The sequence below is a fragment of the Garra rufa genome, chromosome 17, assembly GCF_049309525.1.
Source record: "Garra rufa chromosome 17, GarRuf1.0, whole genome shotgun sequence".
In the NCBI taxonomy this organism is placed as follows: domain Eukaryota; kingdom Metazoa; phylum Chordata; class Actinopteri; order Cypriniformes; family Cyprinidae; genus Garra; species Garra rufa.
The window spans coordinates 37,134,914-37,147,398 of NC_133377.1; the positions used below are offsets into that span (position 1 = coordinate 37,134,914).

General features: G+C 34.4%; 1 protein-coding gene across 3 annotated transcripts; it reads right to left on the reverse strand.

Moving 5' to 3' along the window:
• Positions 1-2,181: 2,181 nt before the first annotated feature.
• On the reverse strand, positions 2,182-12,011 carry gnb3b (guanine nucleotide binding protein (G protein), beta polypeptide 3b). Of its 3 annotated transcripts, none has more exons than XM_073821756.1 (9): positions 11,877-12,011; positions 9,216-9,306; positions 8,892-9,037; positions 7,924-7,987; positions 6,508-6,664; positions 6,370-6,436; positions 5,043-5,244; positions 4,682-4,898; positions 2,182-3,004 (listed from the first exon to the last, which is right to left on the reverse strand). In XM_073821756.1, the coding sequence occupies exons 2-9, from the start codon at positions 9,270-9,272 to the stop codon at positions 2,898-2,900; spliced, it is 1,017 nt and encodes a 338-aa protein (XP_073677857.1). In that variant the 5' UTR covers positions 9,273-9,306; positions 11,877-12,011; the 3' UTR covers positions 2,182-2,897. The 3 variants fall into 3 exon arrangements, with proteins under 3 accessions (XP_073677857.1, XP_073677856.1, XP_073677858.1); XM_073821755.1 differs by lacking the exon at positions 11,877-12,011 and adding an exon at positions 11,721-11,870; XM_073821757.1 differs by lacking the exon at positions 11,877-12,011 and adding an exon at positions 10,440-10,627.
• Between the last annotated feature and the right edge of the window lie 474 nt (positions 12,012-12,485).

The following is a 12,485-nucleotide window of genomic DNA, read 5'->3' on the forward strand; positions in this document are numbered from 1 at the left end:
GTTCGTAAATATTCAGGAGGAAACGCTTTGGCATTGGAGGATTGCAGGAGGACAAAGTAATTAATATTCATGAGGTAATGCCAAGCTATGAATTCGCTAGGAAATCAACTCTATGGAATGTAATATTATTTAATAATAATAATTAATCTTAATGAGCTAAACGTTAGTAACACTAACTGAGCAGTCAGCTTTCTTAAAATCTGTTTAGTATAAGCTGCATAGAAAGACTCAATGCTGTTATGGTAAATGTACTACTGAATACGTTGTACTGCTAATTTATGCTGTTTAAACCATGGAAAAAACACGTGGAAGCTGCTAAATCACATAGAGAATGACTTTGTAAGTAGGAAAGGGCAAAATACTTTGACAAACTAAAGTTAATGGGTGGTAAAGATACGTACAAGCAATCTTAATTAAGATATTTGCCTAATATTTCACCTAATGTTAACCTTACCTGACCGGAAATTATGAGGACAAACACGAATGTTGTCAAGATTCTTGCCTTGGAAATCCTGGTTCAGTTTGGCCAACCACAAATGGCTTTTGTACCTCAGACCATTTTTGCACTCTTCAGTCTTCACCTATATTTTTTTTATAACTTTTGGCAGTCTGAAATGTTTTTTACCAGTCCGACCGATTAGTACAGCCCAAAACATGACAATAATTGACCATTTTCAGTAGCAATAATCAGCAAAATATGCAAGTTTCGTTCAGTTTATTGGCATTCTGTGTCACCAATATGGCAGATTGATGGTTCGTTGTGAAAACACCTACGTTGGCCCAAAAGTATGAGAAACTGAATTAAATGTTCCATTTACAAAGCAAATTGGACTTTTTATGTTATCCAGCATGATTTGAGAAGGTTCCAAAGAACATTTTGTGCTTCAGTTGAAGCAAGTAACTAACTGACCTTTTCTACAAAGGAGTTCACATGGTCAGTGACATTTGCAGAATGTCCTTTATTTTTTTGTTTGTCTAATTGTGTAATGTCAATTTAAAGCGTGCAGCTTTCCCTACATGTGAAATCAAGTCCGTATAATTATTTTCAGTATTAAATAATTAATTATTAACATTGTAAGGATTTATAGTCATTCATATTATGTGTCGTGTCATATTATGGATTATATTATAAGCTATTATTTAATGCAGTTCCTTTTGTAATGCACTTTGTAAAATGCACATTGTTCTGAAACTGTTTTTTGTGAACCTGAACACAAAACCAGTCATAAGTATCACAGGTATATAACTACAATAAACTGTATTGGTCAAAATGTATAAATTTTCTTTTTATCCCAAAGACCATCAGGATATTAATTAAAGATCATGTTTTGTGAAGATATTTTGTAAATTTCCTATGGTATATCAAAACTTAATTTTTGATTAGTAATATGCATTGCTCCAAACTTCATTTGGACAACCTTAAAGGCAAATTTTTTCAATATTTAGATTTTTTTTGCACCCTCAGATTCTAGATGTTCAAATATTTTGTATCTCTTGCCAAAAATTGTCATATCCTAATAAACCATACAGCTTATTTATTTAGCCTTTTGACACTTATGACTGGTTTTGCGGTCCAGTGTCACATATATTAAGTCTTCTTTCTCATTCTTTTACAGCCAAAGCAGAGTCATTAGAACCACAGACTTCATCAAGAATAGGAACCTCAGTCAATTACTTGTTCTGTGGGTCCGTGCTGACGTTTCTCTGGAAAAAAAGCTCTATTGAAAGTGGATTAGAGTAAGTCTCACGTCCTTCTTAAGTGGAAGAAAAAAACAACTGCCTGATCTACTTTCTCAAGGTGACTGAGATTGCAGTTGGTGATAATATACTTAAAGGAATTAGGTGTACAATGTGACTTCACAACAGAGCTAAAAGCCTTTGACTTCAGACTTGGTTAGTTAATTGCCATGAACATAAATTCTGACCTTGATGACTAAGCATTCATAGACACTTTGCATGGGCTGACACTTTATAGGTCCAAATTTTTTTTTCATTCTATTATAAATGTATTCTGCTGATAAACTTGACAAAAGCACAATTTTGCATTTCAGACATTAGATTTTCTTTCCACAAAATTAATTAATTCTGTTAAATAACAGTGCAAAGTTCAACATTGTTTCAAATTATGCTATTATTACCTCAAATGCCCTAAAATCATAAAACACACAGCACACGTTAAAATATTGTTTAATGCAGAACACTATGTTTATTAGAAAGGTATTCAAGTAACCACTGCAATATTTAAGAGGAACTGTCTTGTATGTAAAAGTCCTACAAAAAGAGGTTATAAGGAAATACGGACATTTATTCTTTTAGCGTAACTTGTCATTTTGAGGGCTTTGGGAAGTTTGTTAGAAATTAAAATACATTTGCATGCCAAAATCATCAAAGAGCCATAACGTCAGATCTCAGACTGTCAGTGGGGTTGTTGAGAAAAGTCACTGTACATTTTTTCTGCATTCTATTGTCATTTCTAATAAATAAAAATAATCATTCAAAGTTTCATCTAATGATAAGGATTTTTCGCAGACAAAAATTATGTAATACTATATTTAAGATTCTGATATGATAATTTTCATTTTTATGCGGTCAGAAACACTATAAGTTGTCGTGAGATTGTCATGTCGTGATAACATTAATGCAATCCTGAGTTACGTTTTTACCATACATATTGCATTTATATCTTCTAATGAATCCAGTCTTCCAGAAATCCCACACATACAGGTGGACCTTTGTGTATTTGTTTGTTTGTGTATGTGTGTGAGATTCTCTGTTGCTTAGAAATTGATCATTCCTCTTATCCTCTCTCTCAACCTTTACTTATCTTTTCTTTCTCAGACTCATACTCATTCTCAATCTCAATCTTATTCTCATCTCATCTTCTTTCAGGGTCCAATTTAGTTCCAGATCTTCAAGAAGCTGTCCCATGAGCCAGTGCAAACACACATGCCATCTACTGGTACTCCGGTGCAGCTCACCCTGTTGTCATGGCCAGACAACACACCTAAAATAGAGAAGAAAGTAAGAATATGAATTTGACAGGGCTTTGTTCTTCATCCACATTCATTTCATTTGCAATGCAACAGAAGTAAATACTAATCTGTTATACTGTGACAAACAGCCGAGTACAGCTGTTGCATTAAAAAGTAGAGGCAGATGAACACAAGCTCAAAACAGCTGGGTTTAAATGAACTGAATGATTTGAGAAGCCCTCTTTACGTCATCAGAAAGAAGTCTGACACTTCCATTGAAAGATCAAGTTATGACATTTTGATTAAACATGTGACCCTGGATCACAAAACCATCATATGGGTCAATGATTTGATATTGAGATTCATACATCATTCAATAAATATTCAGCTTTCCATTGATGTATGGTTTGTTAGGATAGGTCAATAATTGGCTGAGATACAACTATTGAAAATCTGGAATCTGAGGGTGCAAAAAAATCAAAAATTGAGAAAATCGCATTTTAAGTTGTCCAAATGAAGTTCTTTGTAATGCATATTACTAATCAAAAATTTGGTTTTGATATATTTACAGTAGGAAATGTACAAAATATTTTCATGGAACATAATCTTTACCTAATATCATAATGATTTTTGGCATAGAAGAAAAATTGATCATTTTGACCCATACAATGTATTTTTGGCTATTGCTACAAATATACCTGTGCTACTTAAGACTGGTTTTGTAGTACGGGGTCACATATTACAAGGTGCAAAAAAAAAGAAAAGAAATTGATTGCATGGATAAATTGTTCACAATATAATCTATAGGATGGATTTAGAAAACCATTTAGAAAAAAAAAAAAATTCTTTACAGCTTTAAAGAAATAGTTCACCCAAAAATAAATTACCTTGAAAATAAACTCACCCTCATGCCATCCAAGATGTATACGAGTTTGTTTCTTCATAGAAACAGATTCTGAGAAATGTAGCAGTACATCACTTGCTCACCAATGAATCCTCTGCAGTGAATGGGTGCCATCAGAATGAAAATCCAAACATCTGATAAAAATAGCACATGACCAGCTATGACAATAGCTTCCGGCCAAAATATAAGTCTATAATCCATAATAACTCTTCCTCCAGTCAAAAAGTCCATCCCTTGTTGTCCTCTCACATCAAAATCCACTTTAGAACTGTTTTGCTTGTGAATTGAGCTTGTTCTGTGCAGATTTCTTTCCTGATTCAAACCTTTTCACTGGAGAAACAATACTTTGGATAGAGGACTCATATTTTAGCCAAGAGCAATTACAAACAGCTTTTTGCTTCACAAGATGTTAATTGCTTGACCGGATTGTGGATTACTTGTGCTTTATTGTGATGTTTTTATCAGCTGTTTGGACTCTCATTCTGACGGCACCCATTTACTGCAAAGGATCCATCTGTGAGCAAGTGCTGCTAAATTTCACCAAATCTGTCTGATGAAAAAACACTCATCTATATCTTGGATGGCCTGAGGGGGAGTACATTTTCAGCTAATTTTCATCATTGAATGTGCTGTTAACACAAGTGTTAGTGTGTTAACACTCAGAAAATAGCTAGATAGAAAATAGCTGCTTGGTAGAGTTGCCAAGACGGCTGTTGCATGATTTGACTTGCTGCAAATGGACTTCGCTCCTGCTTAATCAGCATTAATGATTCATTCCATCCCCAAATCCTTTCTTTCAACTCACCCACTTTCTCGCCCTTTAGCGAGTCCCAAATATTGCAGTTGAAGTCATCGTAGCCTGCAAAGACGAGGCGGCCAGACACGGAAAGAGCCAGTGATGTTACGCCGCTGTTCAGGGCTTCATCCTGGTAACCGATCACTTCTTGATCAGCACGCAGGTCATACATTTTGCATGTGCAGTCATCCGAGCCGGTGATTATTGCATTGCCACTAGGATAGAACTTAAGAAAGAGGAATTTTGGTGAATGCATTTCCATTTTAGTAGGTTAAAAGGTTGGCATTATCAATGTGGAAGCCAAAAAATAACTGTGATGCCCTCTTTTGCATTTTCCTGGTACTGCAGTCCCATTTCATGTTTAACGTACTGAAATGGCGTTGATGTCACTCGTGTGACCCAGGAACGTTTGCTTGCACTGGCCATCCCTGATATCCCACAGCTTGGCCAGTGAGTCGCAAGCACCAGAAACAAAGGAGTTCATGTCTGGAGACAGAGCCAGACACATGCAGTCACCAACATGGTTCAGGAAAACCGTCTTCTGCTTTCCGGTCTCCAAATCCCACAATGCACTGGGGAAAATGTGGGGAAAATGAACAAAATTCTAGCAAAAGCTTTTGACATTTTCATATGAAACACAAAATTTTGTATCATTTAGCTGGCTCCTATTTCCATGCAAATAGAATTAAAAGGAAACGTTAAAAAAAAGAAATGTAAAAACACTCTGAAAAGATCATAAAAGTGCTATATTCCTAGTGTTTTATGTATGCAAAAACCTGAAATTTATATTTCACCAAATATCACCTTAGCTAGTTAATGTGTGTTGAATTCAAGAACTGAATCAGTTTGATTCATGTATGAATCATTTTTTGGGTCAGCTGAAACATACACTACCAGTCGAAGGTTTTTAAACAGTACGATTTTTAATGTTTTTTAAAGAAGACTTTTTTTGTGCTTACCAAGCCTGCATTTATTTTATCCAAAATATCACAAAAGCAGTAATATTGTGAAATATTTTTACTATTTAAAATAACAGCTTTCTATTTTAATGTTTTAAAATGTAATTTATTCCTGTGATCAGAGCTAAATGACTGAAATTAATACTTTTATTTAGCAAGGATGCTTTAAATTGATCAAAAGTGATGATAAAGACATTTCTAATGTTACAAAAGATTTCTATTTCAGATAAATGATATTTTTTTGAATGTTCTATTCATCAAAGAAATAATCTACCCATCTGTTTTTAACATAATAATAATAATAATAATAATAATAATAATAATAAATGTTTTTGAGCAGCAAATCAGAATATTAGAATGATTTCTGAAGGATCATGCGACTGAAGGAAATTCAGCTTTGAAATCACAGGAATAAATTACATTTTAAAATATATTAAAATATTTTTAATAGTAAAAATATTTCAAAACTATACTGTTTTTTTCTGTACCTTGGATCAATAAATACAGGCTTGGTGAGCCGAAGAGACTTTGAAAAAAAAAATCTTACTGTTCAAAAACTTTTGTCTGGTAGTGTACATATCTTGAGTCTGTTCCTCATGTTAAGCTATTGTATGACATCAGAAGGCGTCACAAAAACACTTTTGTGTTCAACAGCATCAATATAAGTTTATAACACTGATTTTCTTTTTTATATTTGGGTGAACTATCACTTTAAATGTAAAATCTACATTGACTCACCATGTTGTATCACCAGAGGAGGTTAGAATGTCCGTGTCACTGAGGAAGCGTGCACAGGACAAGTAACCTAGGAAAAATAGATAACAGCCACTTAAGTATGCAGTATATATTCTCCATTGATATATATGCTTATTTTACCTGTATGGGCATCCAATTCTTTCACTGTCTTGATTACAGGTGTCTTCAAGTTGTAGACAGTACACATGTTGTCGAGACCACCGCTGGCCACAAGGTTTCCAGAAGGAGCATATGCACACGTCATCACCCATGAGGACTTGAGGGGAACAGCATTGACCTAAAGAAAGAGGCAAATCTTAAAACTTTTCCTTCAAGATATTCTTTATAATAATCAGTGTTTTCAAAGACATTTTCTAGGTTTTGTTGCTTAAACAGACAGTCCTGACAAAAACAGTCAAAAACAAATCAATATTCTGACAACAACATATTGGCCCAGAAGGTTTCATTTTTCATTCACTAACCATGCTTCAGTGCAAATTTGTCTATAAAATGTCATGATTCATCAATAATATCATCAAAATATCTTTAGTATTTTTTTTTTTTTTTTTGTAAATGCACACAAACTTAGCAAATAGCAAATTGTATATATAGATATTTCATTTTAAATATATTTCATGGTTTATATAAATATACAGTCAAACCAAAAATTATTCAGACACCAGATATAATTTTTGATCATTTTTTACTAGTGGGTGCATGGACACTATAGTTAATTTATGTATGTCATATTATACCCAAAAAGAATTCTACAGTGGACTACCAGTAAAATTTGGGACCAAAAATTATTCAGACACTTTGACCTGACCATGCTTTGCGTAAGTGTTTTTCTTTAATTGCTAATGCAACCTTTTTAAACCACAGACTGAACAGAATTAAGCATTGTTTGGGAATTGGTCAACAAAGTATTGATAGTTGTGTAAATATTCTCATACTAACAGTTCTCTGAAAGTTTAGTTGAATGTAATCCATTGCCTACCTTTCTATCAAAGTTATTTGACATTATCAAGATGAATTTGTTCTGAGACAGTTTAACACTGAGTTCTTGTCATATGAATAAATTCAGGTATTGCTTAAAGACTTTTTGGGGGTTTTGAAAATGACCGATACCAATAACCATAAAAATGCTTAATATCGGTGCCGATAATCGGTCGAATGCTAATTACCAAACACGTCAATGCAGTATAACCTAGTATACCTAATCAACCCACAAATGGCTCAATTAAAGCTGTTTCTGCATATAAAAAAAGACTTCTGCGTTAAATAAAATATCTTTGTTTAACTTAGCATTTTATCCTGACACAATGCAAAAATATTAATGTTGGAAGTCAGAATGATATTTAAAAATGAAAAATCAAATATGCTTTTCTAGTAGCTTAAAATAGGCAACATTTTAATCATTAAGCTGAGAACAAAAGAGTAGGCGACATTTATATAGCACAAATAATAGATACTCAACTGACATATAATATAGCTTAAATATATTTATATACGATTCCTATTTTCTCTTAAAAGTATGTTTGAGTCAGTAAGGCTCACCTTATTTCCAGTGTGAGAATCCCAAATGAGAAGTTTGCCATCCTGTGATGCACTGACCATTAGCCTAAAGACACCAATAAAAGAAAGAGCGAAGAAAGACTTTTAAGACAACAGGATGATGTGCTATTTCATATAGTTAACCCCTTACTGTAGTTTTTTTAGTTTTGAAATCTCACAAACATACTGATTTAATGTACATAGAGCTTTAGAGGCAACTGCCATGAGTGCATTAAAAATTTAGTCCAGTTTTGTTTTATGTTTGTTTGTATAAGCTTTTTTGGACTATAACAAAAATGTATAATTTCTAACAGATTACAAAAATATATGCCTTTTGAAGCTGTTGATTTTTGCTGTCAGTGCAGTTTCTTAAATACAATGAGGCTTGAGTCTGTTTAAGGCCACTGACCCTGATAATTGATCTAATTAAGAATAAGCTAATTCAAGGTGACCACAAGGTACAGTTGACTCTGTGTGAGAGCTGTTAACCTGCTTGAGCAGATCACATGACAGCAAAGGTCAAAAGGTAAAGCAATTTAATTCCCTTTGTGTCAGTTCAATCATTTTTTATTTTTTTTTTAATTTACTTTTGAAGGCCAAATTGATAATTGATAAATATTTGCAATAGGGGTCGACTGATATGTGTCTTTCAGGGCCGATACTGATGATTACAGATCAAGCAGACCGACAACCGATATTTTGAACCGATATATGTCTGGTGTAAAAATGAAAATTATTGTCAACATTGAGAATAACAAGGGCTTTGTCAAAATGTTTTTTAAATGCATTTAAATTATTTTATCAGCAAATCGGTTTTGAAAAGGACCGATACCGATAACAATAAAAATGCTTAATATCGGCGCTGATAATTGTTGAGACCGATAAGTGGTCCACTCCTAATTACCAAACACTTCAGTGTAGTATATCCTAGTATACCTAATAATTGATTTGACCCGTACTAATGTTCTCACTTGTTGTCTGTACTCCAATGCATGGCATAGATTTTGGCCAGATGGCCTTTGAGGGTCTTCCTGGTCTTGAGTTGGACCCGAGGGGCTGGAGCCAGCCCAGAAGCAGCGGAGGCCATGTCTGTGTCATTTACTGCTTTGCGAGCCGCCTAGAAAAGCAACAAATATATAAAATTGGTGTTTAATTATTAATTTTATAAATAGAAATCAAAAAGCTAGAGAATAATTTGCATTTTCATTTGCAAGAAGAAGATCTTAGAACTATGTTCTTCAACTGTTTCATTGTAAAAGTACAAAAAATATATAAGACCTTCACAGTAGTCTCACCTCGATCTGTGTCTTCAGGGCTTCGGCCTCCTTTTTCATCTGCTCCATTTCACCCATGGCTGCTGTTGATTGGGGTTCTTACCAACACAAGCTGAAAGCAATCAGAAAATTAACATTAAATCAAAATAAATCATTCTGCTTGAAAACATGTTGTGTATATATAATCAAATAAAAGTAAATACTAAATAAACAATATGAGTTGGAGATTAAACCCTGAACTAAGCCTAGTATATGACTATTACAGTATTACTATATCCAGCGTTGCCATGACCACGGTTATCCCACGGAATTGGGTTACTTTTTTTCAGTCTGTGATCCTCTGGAAAGCTATTCTGATGTAAAGGAAACCATGAAAAAGCACAGTTGGACTAGTTTTGGACTGTTTTTTTTTTGTTAGCAATTAAAGTTTTGTTTTAGATACCTGGCAACCCTGATTACAGGATCAAACATGTGGAAGCGATTTAATATTATGTAAGACTTATGATTAGACCTAGTACTGACAAATATTGAAACCTTCCAACCAATTGTAAAACATCACAAAACCATGAAAAACACATGGGCCATTTTTGGGTAGCAATTGAGGTGGTTTTGTTTTAGAAACCTGGCAACCCTGACTACAGCATCAGACATATAGAAGCAATTTAATAATATTGAATACTTATGATTTTACAGTAATGACAAACATTGAAACCTGATTTTGATCTGATGCAAAACTTCCAAAACACCTTGGACAACAATTAGTCCTAAATTTTGCATGCAATATCTCAGAAAGCAAGTTCTTCACACTTACTTAGTAGACAGTAACAGAATACAGATTTGCCTTTAAGAAAATCAACAGTCAGCAACAACATTGTCTGTAATTTATGAGTTCAGTAATGCTAGCTTGCAAATTCTAATGATATGTGAATCTGTTATTTGAAATTCAAATTCTGCCTTTCAAATTCTAATATTGATATTCAAAAACTAGTTCCAAACTACTAAATCGATCATTAAATACTGAAACAGTCTTATTCAAGACTTTCCCTTATATCATAAAATAAAATATGTGTGCAATCAGATCAAAATCAATCTAATTCTTTCTAAACATGGTAAACATAGACTAGTAATCTGTAACTGAACGTCCTGAGATCTGTAATCTGCTTACAGTAGAAGATTTAGTTTTCTGCAGATTCTGCAACTTACTATAAAAATATTTATGGCTAGTCTACCGCCATATGAATTTACCTCTCGGTGGGAGGCCAGAAGAGATGACGAGGAATTATCAGCCTTGTCTTGCTACAGAAATCCTAATGAATTGAGGGTGCTAGTGCTAGAAACTCTGGCGTGCAAAACTGAGTTTTGCATTGTGCTGTCGATGGTCAAATAATGTTGTAATAGTTGGAAGATTGCTCTGTGATCTGTTTTCAGCTCGTGATGAGAGCTGTTGTTTTATTGATGTCAAAGAGGGCTAGAAGAAAGGTCTAAGCCCCTGCTAGAGCTGTCGGGGGTGGCTTATCAAATCTCTTGTCATCCGATTACCAACTGCTCTTTACTACGGGATCACGTGGGACCCGGGGTGGGAAGATCACAGACAAAACCCAAGGAAAAAGGGGAAGAAAAGACGTATGTGTTGGGGATGCCAGCTGTGATCTTCCATAGATGTGATGGATTGTAAACGGTACAACATGAAATGAGATCTAATGAATTTTAAGACTTCTGAAGTTATATTACTTGCTCAAGAGTAGCTTATTAGGTTAATCCTGCAAAGAGACAAATGTGCAAACTTTGCATGTTGCAACATCACAATCTGTTCAGAAACTAAAAACAACACAGTAAGAACACAGCAGAACATATTTCAGCCTTTTTACCAGATACTATTATATTTTTTGTTAATATTTTGAATTATATTTTATTTTTCAGATTTCATATTAACTTTTCTCATTTTAGTTTTTATTTAAGTTATTTTACCACATCAATTTAAACTAAATGAAAATGAGAAATGTTGCCTTTTCTAGCTGAAATATATATATATTTTTTTTTGTTATTTAAAGTAATGAAAATGTTTTTAGTTAAATATAATAACCCTGCTTTCTATTTCAAAATTTCATGTTCATTCAGTGCAATTTAAGTGAGAATTGATTCTACACAAAGCCTTTCAGAGTACAGGAATGCATCTAAACAGCTAAAAATGTTAATATAAACGCAAATTCCTTGTGAAATTGCATTTTTTGATGGTCAAAATACCAACATTAACATCCCAATGTCATTTCAAGCATTATTAAAGTTGCAGATTAACCTGTCAAGATACTTTGCACTATGATAAACATAAATTAAAATGCAATTAAAAAGCATCTATCCATGCATTTCTGTGCATTCTTCATGCATACTAAATTTTAAAAACTGCATTTTAAGAATATATAATGTATCGTAATGCACAAGATTTGCATTGGTTCGTTGTTTGCAGGGCCACACTGCACAATTTTTCTTACACAAAATATTCTCAGACCAAACTAACAACAAACTCACCTTTCTACTCAAAACTGCCTTTTTCCCCCCGTCTCTATAACTCCGAAGTCTCTTTCTTTATACCAGTCTCTATTTTGCTTAGTCCGCAAGACAGCTCTTCATTCGTCTCTCTCTGTCCCTCCCACAGGTTCCCTCAACAGACTGGATGCAACTTACCTGTGGAAAAACTCTCTCTTTCTCTTCCTCGTCTGCGAGAGAGGAACAGATGAGGATTGGAGGGGATGAAGGAGATCAGGGATGAAAGGATAAGCCCAAAGATGGGCACAGAAAGGGTAAGAGAGAGAGAAAGAGAGAGGGAAAAGGGGAGGGCGAGGAACAGGTAAACCGATTGGAATGGAATATCAGGTTATGAGGTTAAAAGACGAGGCAAGAGTGAGCTCGGAAAGCAGAGGACAGAGGAAGTGATGGATAGGGTGTGGCGTGAACAAAAATATGGTTGGTTCCTGAAGAACATCTTATCTTGAAGTTCTCAGCCTTGGTTCTAACAGACATTTTGGAGTAATATGGGCATTTCAATCGTTTTGCTTTTGTTTGAACACTTGACGTGTCGTTTCTAAAAGGGTCATTGGTGTGGTTTGATAGGAGAGGGCCTGTTCTTTGGCTTGGAGTTGAGGGGTTTGAATTGGTTTGTCAGAGCTAATGAGTTGAGCTCGTCTAATCAGGTTCTAAGTAGATATCCGGGGAATCGGCAATCCCGTTAAGGAATTAGAGCAGGTGAATCCGTGGAGCAGACGTCACAGGTGATACAAAGAGCAAGTAAGGAGT

Bases quoted from the DNA above. Each gene is read 5' to 3' on its own strand.
- gnb3b (XM_073821756.1), bottom strand. From the start codon at position 9,272: ATGGGTGAAATGGAGCAGATGAAAAAGGAGGCCGAAGCCCTGAAGACA. The intron at 6,437-6,507 runs GTAAAATAAGCA...TATTTTTCCTAG, and splicing joins AGAATTGGATGCCCATACAG to GTTACTTGTCCTGTGCACGC. The intron at 5,245-6,369 runs GTGAGTCAATGT...CATTTTCCCCAG, and splicing joins TCCTCTGGTGATACAACATG to TGCATTGTGGGATTTGGAGA.